The sequence below is a fragment of the Ornithodoros turicata genome, chromosome 5 (assembly GCF_037126465.1).
Source record: "Ornithodoros turicata isolate Travis chromosome 5, ASM3712646v1, whole genome shotgun sequence".
NCBI classification, from domain to species: domain Eukaryota; kingdom Metazoa; phylum Arthropoda; class Arachnida; order Ixodida; family Argasidae; genus Ornithodoros; species Ornithodoros turicata.
Genome location: NC_088205.1, coordinates 74,257,385 through 74,279,344, shown reverse-complemented (window position 1 = coordinate 74,279,344; position 21,960 = coordinate 74,257,385). Strand labels below are relative to the sequence as shown.

Here is a 21,960-nt window from a genome sequence, read left to right as displayed (position 1 = left end):
CACATATGTAAAAGTTTACATATCGAACGCGATAATAATCGTGTGTTCACACGAGCGAAATCCTCACGGAAGATTCTAGTGGAAGAAAGGGCGCAAACACTCCTCACAGAGCCCAAGTTCCGTCCCGTGTTCCGTTGCGCATTCACACGGTGCCGGAATATCGGGAGTGGCGTACCGCGCACTTAGCAGACGACACTTAGCAGATGACACCGTCAGCGTCTTTTCCTGTCGTCTGCTACGGAACATCTTGTGGCTGGCGCACGCGGCAGCATAAAGCTATGACGTTTTTCGCATTTTCCGCTGCAGTATTCCGGGGAATGTCGTTCATGTTAATCAGGGGCGGATCTAGGATTTTTCCGAGGGGGACGTCCGCTATGGACAAGTGCCAGGTGCATGCTGGGATTGGCCCATTGAACCCGATGTTTAAGTCTGGAATTGAGGGGGGGCGGGACCCCTGGACCCCACCCCCCTAGATCCGCGCCTGGTGTTAATACACGATGAAGATAAAAATGACCGTCCACCTGTCACGTGACCCGGGGCAACGCAGAGCAGTTTGGGCTGCTTCATGTAGTTCATAATACCAATGTCGAAAATGAACTGGTGTAACCGCGCTCCTAAGAGTAACGTTCTACAAACATCCAATAAGAGCCATTTCAATTCCCTACATGAAACGCTGACACATTATGCTTCTCCGAGACAACCTCTATGAGTCATAGTTGTATCGTGTGCAAGTAAATCAGAAAAAGTCAGGACAGGGTTCTTCCACTGAACGTGACAGTGATCGCACTGACAACAAACGTCACCGTACCTGTCAACAAAACATTGCGGCAGTTCTAGAAGTCATACAATGATCCGGAAAAATGAACGCCAACAAAGACTAGATAATTCAGATTATGTGTGTTTAAGGTCATCGTAACATAATGCTTGGGCCGCGTTATCGAATTCTTGACGTTGGTGATCAGACCCAGTCCCCCTGTGCTTTTTGTTGTTTATAATTCTAACAATGTACTCGTTGCACCATGCCTACCTCAAAGCATTGGTAAGCACCAGTTCGAGCGCGAGAGCATCTTGTGAAACCGAAGGGTATAAGGGTGCTCCGTATATGTGGGTCACACACTGACGCATACCATACCACTAACAACGCTACGCTTCTCTGCAAGAGGGGTTGCCAGACTTACCAAGCGCGTCCGAAAACATCTCCTATTTCATAAAAGTCACTTGTGTCCCACTCACAACACGCCGTGTAGCAACGTAACACAGACGATTCTGAACCGACACATCCAAAACTCCAAACCGCTGCACGACAACACAACATTCAGAGACTGCACCTGCATTCGGAATCGCAACTTTCAGCGACCGGTCGCTACCAAGCTACGCAGCTAAGAGAGACGAAAGATAAGATTGACGAAAAAATTGCCAGTAACATTGGAAATACACGTGAGTTAAGGACGATCACAATTCATACTGATAAGGAGGTGTCATTTTAGCAGGGAGTCCGCCCTCCCCACATTTTGAAGGCGGACGACATGATGCAGCGACATGATGCAGAAGAAATCGTCTGCTTATCACATCGTGCGCGCGTGCTCGCAGTCGAAGCTTCCAGAAAGATAAGAAGAATGACAGCGCACATGTAACGTCATCAAACCAGTAGGCACTCCAAATGACGATAAACTGTCAGTTCTTTCTGACCCTCGAAACTTGGTGCACCGATTGGAAATGACCCCCGACTTCCTTGCATTTGGCTACCATTGATAATTTGAACTAATTGAACTTTCGGTTACTGTGGAGGCACGTCGCTTTATGTAACATCCACGAATATACGAGGTGTCCTAGAAAACGTGTCATTGAATTATAATAAAAAAAAAAACTACGCCACCTAGAATCATGCGGTCCTCCACCTCCTGATGTGAATGTCATGTAACGTAAATTTTATTATGTAAATTTTTGCGAAACCAACTCAGAAATTTGCCAAGTAAAGGTCACTTTTTTACCCCACCAATGTGAAGAGCGTGCCCAATTTACTCAAATTCTTGATAATTGACAGAGATATTGAGCTATCCCATCGGAAAAAATAGCCGAACATCATGCTTTTCGGGACACCAAGAGCATAGCAATTGATGACTTTTGGAGCGCAATCGTTGTCAGTCCGACGAAAGGAGGTTGCAAACCCAGCACACAGAGTCATAGTAGTAAGAGATAACACAGGCATGGCTTATCGTTGTTTTCTAAAAACTTTTAAAGGGACGGTAGAAATCTTTTTTTTTAAAGCTATCTTTCGCAGATAAGCCTTTGCGAGATATTTCAAATGTCATCTTGCAAAATACATACGAGTGCACACTTAGAATTTGGTTCACCCTCGCTGTATAGTGTGAATCTCTTAAAATAAAATTATCCGGCGAATTAAGTCACTTCACTATTTGCAGCATTTGCTTCTCACTTATTCCTGGTAGATATCAGAAAGGTCGAGAACATCATGTAATTAATGTGTTTAATGAAGTGCACGATGGCCCTGTCTGGTAGTTTCATTCCAATCACCCTTTTCTTACTTTGTCTGTTGTCCTCCTCCTCAGTGAGATATTGCTCTTTTGGGATTCCCGCTGAATGATTTCTCTAGACGCAAGACCAATTTTCTCTCTAAACTAAACTAAACTATTCATGACGTAATTTTCTCGTGTCTCGCGCTCGAAATAGCCGGAAGCTACCCTGGGAAGTTCTACGCAGAAAGACAAATTAGAGACACAGCGCTTTCATTTTCTCCGCCTATTACTTTATTTGGTTTTTGAATGAAAATGGTTATTGCTGTCGCAGCGTAGCCAAAATTAGGTACTGTATGTATTGTAATCTTGAAGTCAGAATTCACAACAAAATCATCCACACCAGAAATCAACCTAAAGGTTCCTATAGATGTCTGCAAACACATGTATGCCTTACAAACGTGTTTCGTAACTTCATTACGCAACCTTGTTATCCTGAAATAATTGTTCTGAGGCCGAAACATACAACAGTGGACACAATTCACTCGCTGTCAGGCTTAGTAACGCTTGTGGCGCGTGCTTTCCCGCATTAACAAGATTAGTGTGGAGAAGCGGTGTTCCTGGCTAGCGAGTTTTCTGCCTTGCACCGACGTAATAGAATGCTTTGACGTCACTGTGCATCCACTGAATGCGAAGCGTTGAAATTGGGGCTGGCTTTCTCCTAGACCGCACAAATTCCTATCTATGACGCAAGATTGGAACTGAAGCGTCATGCCTTCTACGTATTTTCTTGTCATTTTATCCGCGTCAGGAGCAATCCAATCGCAGTTCCAATGACTTGGTGGGCTTGTTGGTTACGGATCATAGTTCTAAAAGCAACAAAAGGGCGCCTGCGTGTTGTGTTCTGTGTGTGTCCGTCCCCGTCCTTTAGGTCCTTTTCGAACTAAGTTCCAGGGAGTTGAAAGAGGGAAAATATATCAGAACATTGTGCACCGCGATGCATCACTGAAAAACGAAATTGGCTTTCAGTATAGAGCATTGCGCTCCAAGCATCTTTCCCGCGAGCGCATTCACTGGAAATCGACTCATATCGCCCGCAAGGAGTAACCAGAAGAATCTTCTCATCCCCTCTCTTTATCCCCTCTGGCAGGAATCAGGATTTCAATTTCAATTTATTCAATTTACCATATACATGGCTGGGCAAAGGAGCAAAAAGATGCCAGCTGGCAACTAGACAAGGCTTCGCTGCCCACGGTTCGGAAGCAGCATTTCAGACAATGGAAGCGAACACTGGAAAAAGTTTAACAAATGTCTAAAACAATACCTGGAATGTCACTTAATGAAGTACGCTACAAAGATTATACATGCAAATTATAATACTCTGGTAGATTATAACAATACCAGTACAAATCACTGGTTAACAAAAAATGTACGAAGCTCCTTTTTACCATGTCCTATTATAATGTTCCCACATATGGAATACCTAGTTAGGCGCTCCGGGAGAGTAAAAGAAAGGACCTGTTTGCCGTAATTTGTGCGGCAAAATAGAATATTCCATTCATCGGTTCCACGGAGGCAAATGGAAGAATTACGCAATTCTAGCACTGACGTTGTCTGTGGACATTCCCTATAAGTTACATTGTGTACCTTAATTATACCCAGAGCTTCAAACAGGCCACGGGTGGTCTGTAAGTACGGCGTATTCGTTATGTGACGGATGACTTTTTCTTGTAAGTTTTTCGAAATTGCATTGTTCCCCAAACCAAAAAGGCAATGCTTAAGCTGAGAATGGAATAGACCGAAGTAAATTTGTTTTTTTAACTTTGTTAGGACGAAAAGCACGACACCGTACCATTACACCAACGACCTCTTGATAACTGATGCAAGGTGGTTAATGTGGGCATCCCATGTCATGTTCTCGGTAAAATAAACACCTAGAACCTTAAATGAGTGAACAATCTCAATGGGGGTACCATTTAGTGTAAGGCATGAGTTTGTATGAATGTTTTTATTTCTGCTGCGAAATATAATTGTCTTAGTTTTGTTACAATTGATTTTTAGTTTATTTGCACGGTTCCAAATGACTAGCTCTCTGAGCACTCTGTTTGCCTCGGCGATAACCTCATCCGCGTCCGTGGAACCGAGTAGTAGGGTCGTGTCGTCGGCATAAATGACATATGTTGGTATTTGACTAATCTTTGTTAAATCATTTATAAAAATACTGAACAATGATCACATTATAAGCGTCCTTTCCCACAATTCCTCCTTACGTATTATCCGCAGCAGAAGCGACCGAAACAAATCGTTCACACATCCATAACGTAAAAGCGCTAAAACCAGGACGAACACAGACACACACAACATCGAGCGCTCTGTTTTAATCGTTCACACAGTTGAGGTCACGTGCAAATGTCGCCAATGCAAAGCGGATCATGCATGTCATCACACCTTTGTCAACGTGTGCATTTTATCGCTTTATAAAGCCGATAATAAATTATACCGCTCAAATCGGTGAGAATAAGATAGCGTGGCAATAAAAATCTGCGAATAGATGCTCGGAGGGCGGACTCTTAGGACCAGGCTGAACTATACTCGAGTTTCGCCCCATTCTAGTACATGTTTCCGTAACTTCCGCTCCATCCGGGCACCGGGCAGTAGGCTCGTAACTATAGGCTAATAACACTACCACGGTCACATCCGGGACCAGACAGAGGGTGCCGTTGTGCCCGATGCCTTGGGTCTCATGCGTGCGGACCCTGTGGACAGTATTTAATTATTCAGGAATAACTAGTCTAAACAGTATGGCAGAGTTTTTCCAGCTTGGGGCACACGCTTCTACTGTACACACAACTTTTACCACGGTTTATCTAAGTGGTGCATGAAGTGAACCCTTTATCGTAGCTTCCGTGCTATACAGATTGCTAGACAAAGCTAGATGTTAGATAGAGCTAGATGCTAGATACATGCTACCCAATTGAAATTGGCCGACGGCCGACTGTCGGCAGAAAGTCTGGGACCAGTTGGCAGCCAACTAAGTCGGCTAGCCAGTCATGTTCTAACGTCTGGCCAACGTTAACAGCCAACTACGTCGGCGAGGACCTGGCCAATGACGTTGGGCCAACAGCCCGTGCCGACGGGACGCCACCGTAGCTTGCCGTCAGTCGGTTACCGAACTCATCTTCACGTAGCACCGAGGTAAGTGGCCAATGATGTCTCTTTATGACGATTTGAATCAGTTCTCGGGGGTGCACATATTACCTAAGATTGAGACAGTCACGTAGATTATGTTGTAGTCGTTGAAACTGTCACGGAAGAGCCATATACGCCATATGAAAAAAGAGAAAGGGTCCTCTAACTCACGGCACGCATACAAGTGAGAAATTCGTATGGGTTTCGAATTCTGTAGTTGTAATGTCGCCTAAAATTGTTGAAACGCAACACGCGACAACTGTTAACTTTTAGACATGTTAGACAGGTTTTATAAACCGCGTTTTGTGTGAAAAATCCTCGCCTTTGTCTTTATTGCGGTACGAAAGCCAGCCAACAGTTGCGAAAATGGTATAGACAGAGGATTTTCATTTGCTTTTCCAACGGCGCTAGCTGAAGTAACTCGTTTCAAAATAAAACATTGTTTACTGTTCACGTATTCCCAGTAGATATAAGACTCGGATAAACTGTTACGGTAACTATTCGCAGCCTTTTTCATCCGAGGCATCTTCACAATCGACGTCTCCATCGCAACGGAATATCCGTTTGATGCAGGTCTTGTCCGTTTCGCACTGGAAGTGGGTTTTCGGACATTGTTTCGCTGAAATTACAATGAAATTACATCGCGCAAACCTTTTTCACACCCCGAAATATCCTTAAGAGCCATTACCGCAGTTCTGCTCGTCAGAACCGTCCTTGCAGTCCTCTTCGTCATCGCAGACTAAAATATTCATGATGCAATTTCCTCCACTCTTGCACTTGAAATAGTCTGTCGGACAGTCTGGAAACTCTGCATGCGAAAACAGCCCGCCATTGTCGTAAAGGATTTACAAGCTTTCCTCGAACTGGTATCAAAGCGGCACTAATGCGCAGAAACTTCTTCCCGATGGATGGGATTTATCCGTTGGGGCGTTCGTAAAACACGGACGACGCACGCAACCCATGATTTTCGTTCCTTTTGTGTTGGACTCTCATCTCGCGAGAAGAAATATTCTAACTTTATGGGGGTGCTTCTTTAACGTCGTGTCTCTTCGTTGCTTATTGTCTGCCACATCGTTCGTTTTGCTCAGTTGCATGCAGTTTAGATTGTACATACTACACTTGGACTGACACACACTCTATGGCCTGCCAAGTTTCGCAGCGGTAGTACGGTCGGAAAAATGTGTGGAGCTGGCCCGCACCAATACGAAAATTGTATACTTGTTCGTTCACATTCGAGAATTTCACGAGACATGCGTAGCTATTTCACCATTAAATTTCGACACTATAGAACTAAGATTAGGTACTTACTCAACCGTTCTTCTTCGAACGCAGTATGCCCTTCTGCAAGATGTCATTTGTACTACACTGCTGCACAATATGCAGACATCACTGGCGGTACACGGTGTATACTTACTCAGTGCATTCAACGAAGGTGATGTAACTGCTTTAGCTGCGTGAGAAGGAAAATTATTCGTTCACTGTTTTTGCTACGGTACTTTAGGTACTACATAGAAAAGTGTGACAAGTAGCACTGGCAGTACGGCTCACAAATAAACCACGTCGTGGTGTGATTTAGTTAGGCACGTATGCCAAATAGTAGCTGAACATAGAAGTAAAATGCAAGCGAGCTGGTGTATACTTGACGTTTGGCAACGTGTCTCTGAGCTCGGGGGAAGGGAAAGAAGACAAAACACAAAAACGAACAGCACAAGACAAGGTTCAAACCCGCAAATGGGATATGAATCAGATATCACGCATTCGTTTCGATATTTGCTTCTTCAGAAACGGCAAAGCGGTGTTCCCTTTCCACAACTTGGTGTCTTCATACTATGTATTTGTACCTGCTATGGTAAAACTTTCATTGCTGGTTTTGAGGGCAGAGCGTTGCTGGGCTGGATGTGGCCAGAGACCAAGCAATTTTGTGAGAGAGGGGGGGCCAGAGTCCAGCTCGTTAACGGATCCGGAGAGTGCGGTTCGAGACTTCCATACCATAGGATCCTTATTGTGAAGGGGTTCACTATTCCATTCCCCGCATCACCACCACCAATGAGGTAGAGTATCGCCCCGTTCATCATCTCACAATAAACTAGTAGTTGTTCATTGCTGGTTTGAGCCTTGTCTTGTGCTGTTCCTTTTTTTGTGTTGTCTGTTGTCCTTCCCCCAAGCTCAGGGACATGTTGCCAATGTCAAATAGTAGCTGTTCGACTCTAATTTTATGTAGGTGTAGCACGTCCCATAAAGATTCATCCACGAGGTCCTCGCGTTTGCCCGTCTCTTGCAGCTCTGCATGGCCCTTCCATACCCTAGCTCGCTTGCGGGTATATACGCCTAGAAAGCAATCAGGCAGAAACTCACAGCAGTTGGCTTCGTCGTGGCCGTCTTTACAGTCGACTACTCCATCGCAGACGGCATTTTTAGGAATGCACGTGACACCGTCGCCGCAGGTTGTGTAAAATTCGGCCGGTTCGCATACCTTTCCTTAAAACGAAGAAGTCACCAGAATCGGTTGTCGCTTTAGTCGTCAGAGGGAAAGCTCGACTGTCGCCAACGCATGTGACTCACTGCATTTCCTTTCATCGGATCCATCGGAGCAGTCCTCGTTGCCATCGCACTTCCAGGAGAGGGAAATGCACTCGCTGTTGTCCACGCATCGGAACTGGTCCTTCTTGCATGGCACAGGACGGTCTGCGTATCCGCGTAACCATAATAAAGTACCATAGTCGTAGTAACACTCGCGACAATAGTACAGAACAGGTCCTTACACGTTACTGCTTTGAATTTAGGTGCACCTGCGCACATGGAGGAAGATCGGAATAAAATAAAAAGATAGGATTCACGAAAAAGCCTACTACCTTCCGCCTTTGCCTTGTCGTCCAGGTGGTATTCTGCCAGGGACAAACACAAATATGATTAAATACACCTGTCGCGTTTAGGTGGCTGCTTTGGTGAAGACACTGGTAATGGGCACCGAGAGGCTATCCTTTTTTTCTTTTCCTTTTATTTTTCTTTTAACGTAGAATTTGTCTTTCCGAAGGCTTATGTGGCTGGCACTTTAGAATTAATTTTATTTATTTATTAATATATTACCTAATTTAATTACTATAATAAATCAATTGAATTCGGGTCAGCGAAGTAAATTATGCGCCCAGAACCCCGCGGACCTCTCCAAGGGAGATAGCCTCCCTGATCTTTTTCTTTTTATTTTTTTATTTTATTTTTTTACAGCGTGAGCTGTATAGGGGAGACTGTGGAGATCGCGTCGGTGTCGTCGGCATTGGCATGTCCGCACATAACTCTTATCGCATGTGCGCTCAACGATGGGAGTAAGGAGGAGAATCCCGTCAGTTTACAACCGCTATCGATAGAAAGTGAGATAAAAACCGCTATCGATGTAGAGTGAAATTAAAACCAAAGTAAGTGAGCAAAGTTTGCCGATAGCGTTGGAAATGTTGCCCGGCCCTTTATCGTGCATGTACTCGCGCGTTACCGCACGCGCAAGCTTCTCGTCGTCGGAGACCTCAACGTGGACGTTTCACTGGCCAAGAACAGCACTTTCCTAAGTGATATGTCCGAACAACTGAACCTTACGCTGTGCACCGACATCCACCAACCCACAACTAGACATGGCTCATGCATAGACGTCGTGTTCCAGAACAGCCCCCTCGCTCAGGACACCATGCACCCACCTCGCCAACCTTTTCAGCTTAAATAAATTTCTCTACACACTTTCATCCGCCCTCATTTCACCACACGCACAGCTGACGCTGAATTTCGCGAGTCGTAACCGCCCTGTTATTTTGTCTTTTATTTCTTTTTTTTTTCATATGGACACTATCCTGCCCAATTATTACGATAAAAACACAGCAAAGACGAATCATCGCCATACCCGGATCGTCATCGTCGTCCATGTTGCCAGCAGGATCACGATCTGTTACAGAAAGATAAACTCATGTCGCGTAATGCGCATGCATAACGTTTAGAAGAACAGACATTTCTTTGCGTTCTTTCCAGTTTCTTCATCCGATTCTTCGTGGAATTTTTCATCATCTGTAATAAAAAGGCCAAATCGTGTAAATATCAAAGCAGCAAGCGTGGGGCCCAAAGCTACATCGTGGCCAGAGAACTTCACAATTGTCTGCGCACCTCGGAACAGTCCTTAAAGCCAACGACAAAGCAGACAGCAGTTGTGTCGTCTGCTTCAAAAAGTCTGTTCTGTCTTCTGCAATGTCGACGACGAGCTTCTAAGAGATCGACGTGACGTTTATGGGGACGATACCGTAGCTCAGTTTTTTACGATGGAGCAATATCCACAAATACTGGAAACTGCGTACCTGCACTTAGCAGACGACACCGTCTGCGTCTTTTTCTGTCGTCTGCTATGCTATGCTATGGGATATCTGATGGCTGAGCCTCAAGATATTCCCTACGGTCTGCAGTGCACGAAAAGAAAAGCACGGCAGCATGAAACTGATGTTTTTCGTACATTCCCCTGGAATATCCTGGTGAATGTCGCTCGAGTAAAGAGGAGCACAAACGACATGAAATCTCTGGAGACACTGTATGATGGAAAAAATATATGAAAGTTACCGTCTTCATCTTCATCAGACGACTGCTCGGCGTTGTTCCCTTCGAAAATGGATAGGACGAAGTGGCGGTTAGCAACAGACGAAACGTCTGAAAGGTCTCAAGGGCGAGCTCCAAACTCACCCGGACCTTTTCCAGCGTTGCGGGGCATGTGCATCGGAGCATTGTGGACTAAACGAAGCAGTAATCAGTATAGTGCAAAGAGTGATGGGAGAAAATGTCAAGGGCACTTACAAAGGGCTGGTTGTTTCTTCCTTTGTAAAGGAATGCTATTGCCGTTCTCGTCTGCATAATAGAAGATAAGGTTACTTTTGTCGAAAGTCACGTCACACAAAAACTGATACGAAAGTGATATAACAATAGGTACAGTGCTGGACAAAAGTTTAGGGAAAACTGTCCTGCGCATTCCTTCTTAAGAGTAACGCGCCAGCAGCGAATGGGACCATACGGACCTACAGACATGTGCTTAGGTACCCCAGTCACCTGTCTGGTACCATTCGCTGTTGGTGTGTCACTCTGACGAAGGAACGCGCCGGAGCGGCGTGTACATACTCGCCCTACGCGTATCAAGCAAGAGCGAATCATGATGATTCTCAGTAACCGATGTAGAGCCGTTAGCCTTTGTGGGAGCAGCGGGATGTTTCACAAATACGACTGTGTAAGTATAGTGAGCAAACAAAGGAGTAACCACGGGCGGATTTAGGGGGGGGGGGGGGGGTGACCTCCCCTCAATTCCAGGCTTGAACATAGGAGATTCAATGGACCAATCCCAGCATGCACCTGGCACTTGTCCATGCACTGACCCCCCCCCCCCACCTCCCCTCGGGAAAATTCTAGATCCGCCCCTGGGAGTAACACTGACCTACGACGAAGAAACGCCTTTTCTGTGGTCGGCCATCTGTCAAGAGGTATTCATAGATGATTTTATTTTACCATGGCACGACGCTTTCTGACACTAAACGAATATTTACACTCACTCTTGCGTCGTAGACTGGCGAGACGATGACTGGACCTGGCTGTAAAAGAAACGGGACATTTGACGCAGCCATCTCCAGACCACTAGCGAACAACAAAAACCTTGTAGTTTGCTTCCTCCTCCTCCTTCATTAACAATAAATCACGGAATCGCAGTCAAGGAATTGCGCCACATTAAATGAAATGCACCTCCATAAATCTTTCATTTTTGGTTACTGCGTATCGTGCAGCCAATAAAAACAAAAGGAGCGCGCTTGGACGGAACAACGAAAGCAGTCGACATGCACGGCGCGAGAGGAGTGCCGATCTGCGCGCCCTCTAGAAACCCTCCACTCCTCCAAAGAGCGCGTAAGTGAACGAGGAGGTCGACATTGCTTCGTGACGTTCGCTGTCCCCATGGGACGGCCAATCAGGTGACCCGTGGCGTAGTCCGGCGTAGACGAACAGTAGCGGACGAGTTTGGCCAATGAAAGCTTCTCTCAACGCGTCACGCAGGTCTGCTGACGTCACGCGAGTGGACTACAAAGTGACGACACATCGCATAGCGAAAATATTGTGCATGATGGCTCCTTATTGGCTGCTTGATGAATGAAACAGGGTTTCGAACCACGTTAAATGTCACTTCCTTGCTCTTTTAACACGTGCCAAGAGTAACACAGAGACCTGCCACGGTTGGAAGGGGAGCATCCCGAAACAAAAACACTTAGCCGTGATCACGTGACTGCGCCTCAAAGAACCATATCCAAAAATGTATTGGTAGCTCAAATGACGTGGCTTTGCAACATTCCTATAGTATGCTTCAACGAATGGGACTAAATGAACAGAGAACTCACGGCACATTTCTTCGTCCGACCCATCTTCACAGTCCTCGCTGCCGTCGCAGAGCCAACGCATGGGAATACATTCGTGAGATGACTTGCAAGCAAACTCACGGCTCCGACAGTCTTCGCTCTCTCCTTGCCACAGCAAGACAACGGAAGATTAGATCCTACACTTTCTTTGCTCACTATTCGCTACTAACGTTAAGCAGAAAGACCCAATGTGCCGTAATCCCAACAGTTGATACAGTTCGTGTTCGTACATATTCGGTTTAACTGTTTAAAAACCTCTTTTTCTACGATTCGTAAGCTGGCGTTCACCAATATTGCGGTTCGATCGACATTATGACTCCACTGTTTCCATGTATATACTGCGTGATTCAACCCTCAATATCTTGCCGCTCAGCAGGACTTCGAAGCTACACATATTTGAAGCCTCTTTACCTTCCTTGTCTCCACTCAGGAGAGATTTTCTCGACTCTAAAAAAGAGAGAAGGGCCATTGTGTAACGTTTCCAAGTATACGAATCGTAATAATGTGAATGAACTCACTGCAGTTCTCTTCGTCCGAATGATCCTCACACTCCGCTACACCGTTGCACACCGCGGACTTCTCGATGCATCGGTTCACGGTAGTGCACTTGATCAGGGGAGCCATGCACCGAGCACAGTTGCCTTCGTCAGATTTGTCGGCACAATCGTATTTCCCGTCGCAGAGCTTTTTCTTCAGCACGCAGCCGTTCTGGTCGCCGCAGCTCACGTAGGGCTCCAAACAAATCCGCTTTGCTGAAAACCACGAGTTCGATATATGCCGTTTCGGTGGCAACAGCGTTCGAAATCGACGCCACGTGAGTGCTATGACAGTGCGTCTCTGCGCACGAGAGGGGGTGAACAGAAGAGAGGACATGTGAGTGGGCCAAATAAGTGGGACACACTCCAAACTAAAGGCCGGCGATTAGGGGGCGATTAGGGCCCCGCGCACGAAGCCCTCAACCAGGGATTGCTTTTTTTTAAAAATATCACGTATGCACTTAATCGTGTGAAACAGGCCCCGATGTGCGATGTGCCTTTGCCTCAGGCCTCGCATACCTCTAGCACCGGCCCTGGGTATACTCCATTTATCAACGATGCTGAGGCCATACCGGAACCCACATGGTGCATCCAAGATTTACCTTGGTGCATCCCTTTCCCCTTCCCCTTCCCATCTCTCTTCCCCTCTCTCTCTCCTCTTTCTCTCTTTTCCTTCCCCTTGTTTGAAGCCCAAGTAATCAGCGCATGGCATTCACAAACGGGGAAAGAAGGAAACTATTAAAAAACAAAAAAGTTGTGTTCAGCATAAGAACGGCACTGCAGGCCCCTCTTTCTCTGTACATTTAACCACCAGACGACAATATGGTGCTCAAAACGTTGAACACGTGATCTCCTCGGGTCATACTTACGTTTTTATAAAGCTTACTTTCATAGTTAGATAGATGTAATAGGAATGTATTAGAAAGTTCGCCTTCAGCACTCGAGATGCCATTCTCAGGTTGGACACGACTATAAATGGATGCGTTGTCACTTGACCAACTCGTCTAAATCTGTAGTGGACCGACCAGACTATACGCTAAGCAAGTATGTTCAAGGGACTGCGCATCTCTCTACCCTCCTCAATTTTCCTTCTGTGAGAGCGGTGCCCTCATTGGTTGAGAGTCAAATAAGGGTTAAGCGAGTCTGAGGTGGACCATGTTCATTTCTGCATGGTATCATCAACAACGATTGCACGTTTGACAAGTTGCCACCTCGCTTGGCTTGACTTGGCTAATTTTACTTGTCGTGTGGCCCATCTTTTGTACAGCCTCTTCTCATATGCGCAGAGACGTACCGTGGTCGCATATACCACACGAAGATTATGCATTGTATCAAGAACATATGTGAACACGTGAAGCGATTTTCCTTCCTCAGAACGCGAAAACGCAAATCCCAACGATAGTAGGGATAGCGATCATCAAAGCTCAAGAAGCGGAGTAGTATATGGTAGACGATCACTCACTGCAGTTGACTTCATCGGAGCCGTCTTCACAGTCTGCCGTCCCGTCACACCTCCATTGGGATGGAATGCACGTTCGTGTAGTCTTGCAGCCAAATTCTGTGTCCATGCATTCCTCGTCGGGTGATGGGGTCTTCCGGCTGGTCTTCCCAACGGGTGGTTGGAAACCTAGTAGGCGAATCGGACACAATCAATCATATTTAATATTTCTATTCTATATAGCGCTATTTCGAAGCTGACGACAGTATGTGGAATGTACCGTATGTTTAGAGACCATGAGAACTGGCTGGGAATATGAGAGGCGGCTCCCTTTCCGACTGAGAATATTTTAGTCTACAAGAAATCTCATCTAGCCCTAAATATTCTCCTAAAATATATTGAAAATTCACAGTTCCTGGCAATATACCAACTTTAAATTTTGCACGACCGTGGCAGTGTGCCGCCGAAACGGCACTAAATTGAAACAACTATTAGTTCAGGCTCAACTCCAAACAGTATAATCGGCTGCCAAGTGCCGGTTCAGTAATGGTTCTAACGAGTGTAAAAGGTCTCTCCAGCTCTAAATTTAGACGCCACACGCATGGCAAAGATGAATGGATATTACAAGGTAAGGCTCTTCAGCATTGCAAGAGCCGGCAGCCAACCTGATCGGTGGATTGGCCAAACTGGATCGGCCAAACTGGATCGGTGGCTGATCAAGCAGACCCTGCAATGCTATTGCATCGCCTTATTCTTTCCTCTACGCGCTGTGCTCTCCTATTTACCCAAAGCAGGCTCTTGAAGCAAAAATTCAGAACGCGGGTCGTTTAGAAGAAGGCACAGTCGACCGCTCATAGACCGAAATTCATTTGGTGGGACTAACTTGAGAATACGCGTCCGGGCACGACAGTGCTTGTGACCGGCGGTGGTGGTCTCGAGATATGAGATGGTCTTTCAGGTGGTCCGACGCGTTTAGTACCAGCATTCGGTTCGTGCGGCAGGTCTCTTGGAGGGTTCCCGCGTCCACCTGCAAAGCAAATTCCATTTCCCTCATGCAGGAATGTACAGAGCTTTGATAGATAAGAAAACGAGCAATCAATCAACAAATCAATCCGTCTTATGACGAGGTCCTAGGCGTACTTCACACCCAAAGCGTTGTTGGCCTGTCGAACAGTAACGCCCTTGGCGTCATAGTCCACTAGAACACGTTCGAACCTGTTCTGCAGCAGACTCATCTCCTTATGTCTCGCGAGCGAGTAGCGAATCCCTCGAAGAATAGTTCATGTGTCGAGAAACAGCGATTTTTGCTGACACCCTTATTGCCGTTGAATCGCTCACGTGATCACGTCGAGAACGCCTCGACAGGCTACAACTAGTGAAGCATCAACATATGGCCGATTAGTGTACAACGACTGTCTTGCAAACACAAGGTAACAGTGGCGCAGCGACATAGTGACTATGGTGCTTACCCAGGTCCAGTGGCACGTCTTCGAAGAAGTCAGGCTTCTTGCTTGAGGTGCTAAGACCTGGTGATAAAGGTGATAATTACGTGCTTCAAATGCGCAATTCTGGTGTATATGCTTTGTCCACTTGTACCGTATATATCACGCCTCAGACTATGCAACCTGCAGTGTAGGCGTCAAGATTTCTAGCACTCCAAAATTGCACTGCCCTGTTAGAGTCCACGGAGCTACAGCAAGAGATAACCATGTCCCTTAGTTTTGTCTTGGCTAGTATACGTTACGGCGGTCTGTCTCTCGCTGGGAAGAAGGTGAAGATTGGAGAAACCACGTGACGAAGTCCCTGTCCAATCACAGGTCAGCATTAAGAGAGGTGGACCAATGAGGTCGCCCCACGGGCAGTAGGGGAATGAGGGAAACTGGGGGAACAGCTGACCTACTTGCATAGCTTATTACGCACCATTTGCTCCTTCCACAGAAAAAGTGAGTTGCCGCAGAGTAAGAACTTATAGCAGCATGTAGCAAGGAATGGAAGGGCCATCACAAAGCTGCGGGCAGTCAACAAGATTGCTTGCACAGTCCTTATAATGCTTTTGCTTCTCTGCGATGTAGTTTACGCTGCTTCATATAGGATCCCACATAAGCAGAAGCTTTTGAAAGCAATCACATTTCCAGAAAGACATCTGTACAACGCGCTACGGACAGAGCCGGCAACACTATAGAGCCAACATGTAACTCTGGATGTCCCGTTGCTGCTGAGTAGCGGACGTTGTGCCTGCTTGGCCGGTAACAGCCACAGCGCTGTCCTATTCGACGGTGACCAATCGTTGACAGCGCTGGAGGCTTATTATCCTAGTCAGTTGTAAACAGTAAATCGACTTACTGCAATGTGATTCGTCGCTGCGATCATCGCAGTCGGCGAAGCCGTCACAAACCCGAGTACTTCGGATGCATCTCTCATGGCTGTCAACGTGGCATTTGAAAAGTCCCGGGCGGCATTGAAGTTTGACGCAGTTCTGTTCATCGCTTTTATTCGGACAGTCTGGGTGGCCGTCGCACAGAAGGTTAGCGCGGATGCAGGTCTTCCCATCAGCACACAGCACATCGGGTTTTTTGCAACCTGAAGAAAACGCTCGATTTAGTAATTTCACGCGCTTTGTATATCAGGCAAGACTTTTGTTTTTGTTTCTGTTTTTTAGACAGGCTATTTTTCTTAATTATTTGCTCGATTATTCAATTATGCTCGATACCGTTTCATGTGTGGCGATGGTGATACACTCACTAAAGACATGTGCAAAATGTTCTATATGTTTATAAACCAACTGTGGTCTCTCTTTCCCGATTGCAGCGTCGATCAGTGTCCCGATTACTTTACTTTCATATACGTACTTCCTACATGATTTAGGGGTGCGAGGGAATGAAGTTGCAAGGAAATCCTTTCCTATATGGCATAGAGAACCACGACAGCCTGAAGTATAACCGCAATCCATCCGCGACTTTTAGAACGATCCTGAAGTTCAAGTGCTACCCCTGTGTGACGGTTCGGACGCAAAATACTGCGCGCTAAGGTGAAACTGAAGTATTACGGAACACACATGATGGCTCCTTTGCGCTCACCGTGTGCAATATGGACCAAGTCGACGAGATCGCTGACCCTTTTCTTGTCTTCTTCTAAAAGATGAAAAAAAAAAAAAAGAGGAACACCTATGTATGTAAAGCGTTCTCTAGTGTTCGCGCAAACCTTAAAATTTGAATATTTAGTCATTCATCCTGAAGCGCTGAGGAACTCCATACCTTTGGCTTCTGTGGCATTGCTTCTTTGGAGCGGCTTCCATGTACCCTTCGTGAATGGTTTCGCTGTCGTATCTGGAGCACGAGAGCAATTTATTTAACGCGTGCAGAATATATCAGTATATGTGCCAGCAAGTATTTCAGTAGAAACGATGTCAGTCCTCAGTTACCCTCGTGGAAATTACCACCGAAGAAAACTGCAGGATGCGCAGGATGTTTTCGCATTATCTCGTGGTTCTGGAACCCCTTTACCTAAAATATTGTTTCGCTTTCGGTAGTAGGTTCAGAGTCCTTCAAATGCTCAAAGGTAAAACGTTGTTGTTCACACGTAACCGTACATGAAACTCAGTTGTAAGTGAATATTCAGATTCGAAATTGAATTATGAGCCTATGATGATAAACAGTGGTCAAGTGAGAAGCCCAAATTTAGGGATTGAGAAGGTACTGAACGATTGTCATTAGTACATATTCTTGCATGGAGCAGCACGGCGTTTAAGAGAATGAATGATAATAAAACGTAATCATGAGGGTCGAAGAAACGTTTTTTTTTTAAATTTCGAGTTAGCGCCGCGAAGCAACTGTGGCTATGAGCGGCGTACAGATGTGGACAGATGGAGAGAGAGGACAGCAGGAAGCAGTTGAGGACAGGAGGGTTAGTATGCGTCCTAGGCCGACTTCAGGAAGAACTGTGCCGACATTCTTCTGGAAAGTCTTCAAAAAACCCAGGGAAAACCTGAGACAGCACAGCCGGTGGTAGGATTCGAACCCACCACCTCGCAGTCTTCAGCACGACCTCGGCTACCACCCACGAGCGGTAGCCACTGGTCGAGCAAACACTGTGAACAGTGTGAGTTCTGCCCATCTCTAGAAATACACTACCAGATCTTTGCGCTCGAAATTCCGGGACAGCCGCGGACAGAATTTCAGAGGTACGAAACAGATTCACAGATGCGAAGAAATAACGGATATTTTGGCTTAGCGTAGCCGCTCAGTCTCAAGGTTGGCTCTATACGCGAAGAGCGCATGGAACAACTTTGTCAAATAGCTCGACGAAGTTTCTACCACATAGCTTTACGAAACACGGGTAGAATGTGGCAATGAACGTCAGCGTCACAGCTTAACCGTATATGCTTAACGTGCTGCTCAAAGAAACTCACCTTTACGTAAGGGCCTGAAGCCTTTCAAACCCTGCGTCGTTTTCGTCGCTGGGAATTTCAAAATATATCGGTTAAAATATTGCGCTATCATGTTAGCATACACACTAACCTAGTGCACTGGTCTTCATCTGTTTGGTTGGCGTAGTTGTGGTGGTAGTCGTGGCAGCTTTTATACTAATCGTTTTTGAATTTTCAACCCCTATTCCTGAAATGGGTGCAGACTGACATCATATCCTCAAGGCAATGAACTCCTCCCCGTCAATCACTTTCGTTCGAAATCGACGTGTTTTCCCGATTTTTTCAGTATTTTACGGTATCAGAGTTTTCAGCGCACGGGGGAGAAGCATATTACGGAGGGGGCGGTCGGCTCGCGTGCGGTTTCGTGACGTCGCTTCAGGGCTGTCGATAGGAAGCCGCGCATCTCGATGCCGGGGAAACGGACCGCCCTCATGACGTCACATTGTTCTCAGACAGACGTCACACGCGCGCGCGCGCTTCCTTCTCCGCGGGGGGGAAAGCCTGCTTGCGTGGATCTCGTTACTTTCAGAAGTCTACAATAAATTATACCGTTCGAGCTGCGGGAAACTAATGCGCGGACCTGAGTTTCAAATTCACTACCGTCTGCAACAGAAATCAACGAATCAATGCTTGTCGAGCGAACTATCCCTTCAAAGGGGCACTAAATTGGGCCACGTTCCTTTTGTGTTGGTGTCAAGGTGACAAGGTTAATATACAAATACTCCGGTGCTATACCACGTTAGGGATATGGCTTGATCACGTGTTTTCCAGTGAGGAATAAACACTGGACGCTTTCTGCCATGCCCCATGCAGTGCGCTTTCTCATGTTATACTGTCGCCACGGTATATGTGGGTGCCCCAGCACACGTGTGAACCAAACATGGCAGGTATACGTTGAAGGTTGGTATACCTTTTGCAGCCCTCCCGATGCCCTTTTGAAGCGGGTTGGACATCGGCGCAGCTGAGCCCGCTGAAATTGTAGAGACAGGTCTGAAAATCTTTCAAGAGGATTCAGCAGTTCTTGCAGCTGTTCCAACATGTTGCTATAGCCACCAAGGGCTTACACCGTAGAGTCGTCCCAGACAGTAAATGGAAAACGAAAGTAATAAATGGAATATGTCTGCTCCAAATCGACCAGTCCGAATAATGGCTGAAATTTTGAAGTAATGAAGTCCTCTGGGTGTCACAGCTGTCACAGTACCACGTAGACTATTGCAGCCTGTGTTACGTTTTTGTTTTTCTCGTTTTGTTTTTAATCTGGGCGAAAATCAAGTTTTATTTCATGGGCTGTAAAATTGAACGAGACAAAATCGGGCGCTTTCGGGTAGCAAGTACGGGAAAGATGGTGAATACAAAGAAAACAGCGAAACAGCGCTTCTGGCATTTCAGAACAACACGAGATGCTGAGATGCCATACCGAATACATAGTGCTAAGCATCCTCAACTGCCTGTATCAGTGGCTGAATTTGCCCATTGGCAAGACCCTTTTTTTTTGGGGGGGGGGGGGTCGGGTTTTATCATAGGTGACGATGGGGGCATGTAAAAACGAGGAGGATTAGAAACTGGTTTTACGGGGTTTAACACCGCAACATAAGGATCTCACTATAGGTCATAGCGATTTGACAGCCTATAAGTTCCCTTGAAATCACACCCGATTTGTCATAGAAACAGGAAACTTGTAAGTAAGACGCGAAAACAGTACGTTTTTGGAAGGCACGCAGATACGCGAAGACCAGGAAGACGACGAGGCCCACGCAACAGACAATGCCGATTACAACAGTCATCGAGATACCACCCTTCTTCGGGGATGATTCCTCCGGTCTCCTGAAGAACAACAACAACAACAAGTTTATTTAAATGATGATGAGTTGGGAGTTTTACCGCCAGAGGCGACACTCTACCCCATCGCTGGCGGTAATGTAGTGAAATATAATAATGGAAATTGATGTTCTGAGGCTGGAACACAGAAAGAAGGACAACACAACACACAGGCCTCAAGTGATTCATTAAGAACTATGAAAGAAGGAAGCCACTGAAAAGGTTAGCCAGCTGTAGGACTCGAACCCACATCTTCTGAATTGCCGGTCCAAAGCTCTATACCAATTAAGCTAACATACCTCTCCAACGACTTCCAAGGGACCCTTGGAAGTTGTTGGGGAGGTGTGTTAGCTTAGCTCAATTGGTACAGCCCTGGACCGGCAATCCAGGAGATGCGGGTTCGAGCCCAACAGCTAGCTAGCCTTTTCAGTGACTTGATAATGAATCACCTCACAATGAGGACCGGAGTCGAGAAAACGAAAGAAGTGCTTTTAGAGCAGAGCGTTGGTCGACTGGATTTGGTCACGGACCAAGCACGAAATAGAACCTCACCATTCGCGGGACACTTCGCTACGACGACGTCGAGTAACACATACACAGACACGCAAATGGTTGCACGTTCTATGGTTACCTGCTCTCGGGAGCATCTTGGTTGGGTTCGGGTGCAGGATCCGACAAAGAACCAGCGCGATCGCGTCCCACCATGACGAAGCCCAATCAGAGGCAGAACAGGAAGATGCGGGTCGTCTGCTTGGAACGTCCGAGGCTATGCAAACAAAAGGATCCGTTAAGTGGCATCCAAGTCGTAGTGTTGCCAGATTACGCTTTAATTTGACCAGAGTATTTTAGCGAAGTGTTTGCCGTAGCACTTTGTGTGCCAGACTGCAAAAAGCGTTCCCAAAAGGACGATGAAGGCAGCAGTGTGTTATATAGTAGAATTCCAGTGTACCTCACCAACAAAATAACGGTGGTTGCATCGCCCCTTTATGTCTCATCAACGATGGCCAGTATTGTCACGCTAGCGACAATTTGGAAGTTGCGACGCTATAGATATGGAACACTGGACGATGGCGCAAAGAGTTCCGTTGCCACGAACAGCAACTCTCTTGCAGTCATGTCACGAAGAGTTCATCACTGGAAACTCTTCGATATGTTGTTGTTGTTGTGTCTACAGTTCGTATTAAGAGGCGAGCAATCGTACAGAAAACGCATCGAGTTTTTGTTCGTTGTTTGGTCACTTTTGCATCTCATGGAATGCAAATGTACCGCGAACGTGTGCAATGAAGTCGCTATTCTTACCGTGACAAATGAAAGACGTGGCGCTCTGTCGTGGGGTTTCGCGGAAACAATTTTATCGGGCCTGTTTTGTCTCTCGTAGGGCGGAGTTCGGATCTTCTGAATATGGCCCCCGTCCACACGTGCCCGGCCCGCGCACGTGTGTTTGTTCACCGCACGCGCCGGGTATATATGCAACAACCGCGGTTGCGTACTATAGTACAGCGATACCAGTATAAGAAGAACACTTTTACAGAATCATTGTTATCTGGCTTGTAAGATTGTAACGTTTAAAGCTAGCGTGTGCGCAAATGGGACTACCTCCACAGATGGTTCTCCTGCTCGATGACAATGCACGCTTTTATAGATTCATTCCACAAGTACCAGAATCCTT

General features: G+C 46.3%; 1 protein-coding gene and 1 long non-coding RNA gene across 3 annotated transcripts in view; both read right to left on the bottom strand.

The window, feature by feature from the left end:
- The window catches only part of LOC135396196 (uncharacterized), a 160,672-nt gene extending 159,449 nt beyond the window's left edge, over positions 1-1,223 (bottom strand). The window contains exon 1 of the long non-coding RNA XR_010423352.1: positions 1,179-1,223. This is a non-coding gene — a long non-coding RNA (uncharacterized LOC135396196). The remainder of the gene's footprint in view (positions 1-1,178) is intronic.
- A 4,864-nt stretch (positions 1,224-6,087) lies between these two features.
- Positions 6,088-21,757, bottom strand: LOC135394796 (low-density lipoprotein receptor-related protein 1B-like). Of its 2 annotated transcripts, XM_064625781.1 has the most exons (30): positions 21,591-21,757; positions 20,923-21,057; positions 20,176-20,297; positions 19,384-19,443; positions 18,565-18,660; positions 18,456-18,503; positions 17,302-17,373; positions 17,125-17,178; positions 16,391-16,627; positions 15,517-15,573; positions 14,931-15,074; positions 14,072-14,236; positions 12,592-12,825; positions 12,485-12,520; positions 12,056-12,178; positions 11,225-11,263; positions 11,110-11,145; positions 10,482-10,532; positions 10,371-10,418; positions 10,251-10,289; positions 9,654-9,710; positions 9,550-9,591; positions 8,516-8,548; positions 8,426-8,452; positions 8,226-8,348; positions 8,019-8,141; positions 7,078-7,113; positions 6,972-7,004; positions 6,352-6,471; positions 6,088-6,282 (listed from the first exon to the last, which is right to left on the bottom strand). In XM_064625781.1, the coding sequence occupies exons 2-30, from the start codon at positions 20,994-20,996 to the stop codon at positions 6,161-6,163; spliced, it is 2,451 nt and encodes an 816-aa protein (XP_064481851.1). In that variant the 5' UTR covers positions 20,997-21,057; positions 21,591-21,757; the 3' UTR covers positions 6,088-6,160. The 2 variants fall into 2 exon arrangements, with proteins under 2 accessions (XP_064481851.1, XP_064481852.1); XM_064625782.1 differs by lacking the exon at positions 11,110-11,145.
- Positions 21,758-21,960: the final 203 nt, after the last annotated feature.

What these genes read in the sequence shown, in the direction of transcription:
- LOC135394796 (XM_064625781.1), bottom strand. Translation starts at nt 20,996, where the DNA reads ATGGTGGGACGCGATCGCGCTGGTTCTTTGTCGGATCCTGCACCCGAA. An exon ending in GTCGGACGAAGAAATGTGCC is followed by an intron (nt 11,264 to 12,055) that starts GTGAGTTCTCTG and finishes TTTCTTTTACAG; the next exon opens with CCAGGTCCAGTCATCGTCTC. An exon ending in GAAGAAACAACCAGCCCTTT is followed by an intron (nt 10,419 to 10,481) that starts GTAAGTGCCCTT and finishes TGCTTCGTTTAG; the next exon opens with TCCACAATGCTCCGATGCAC.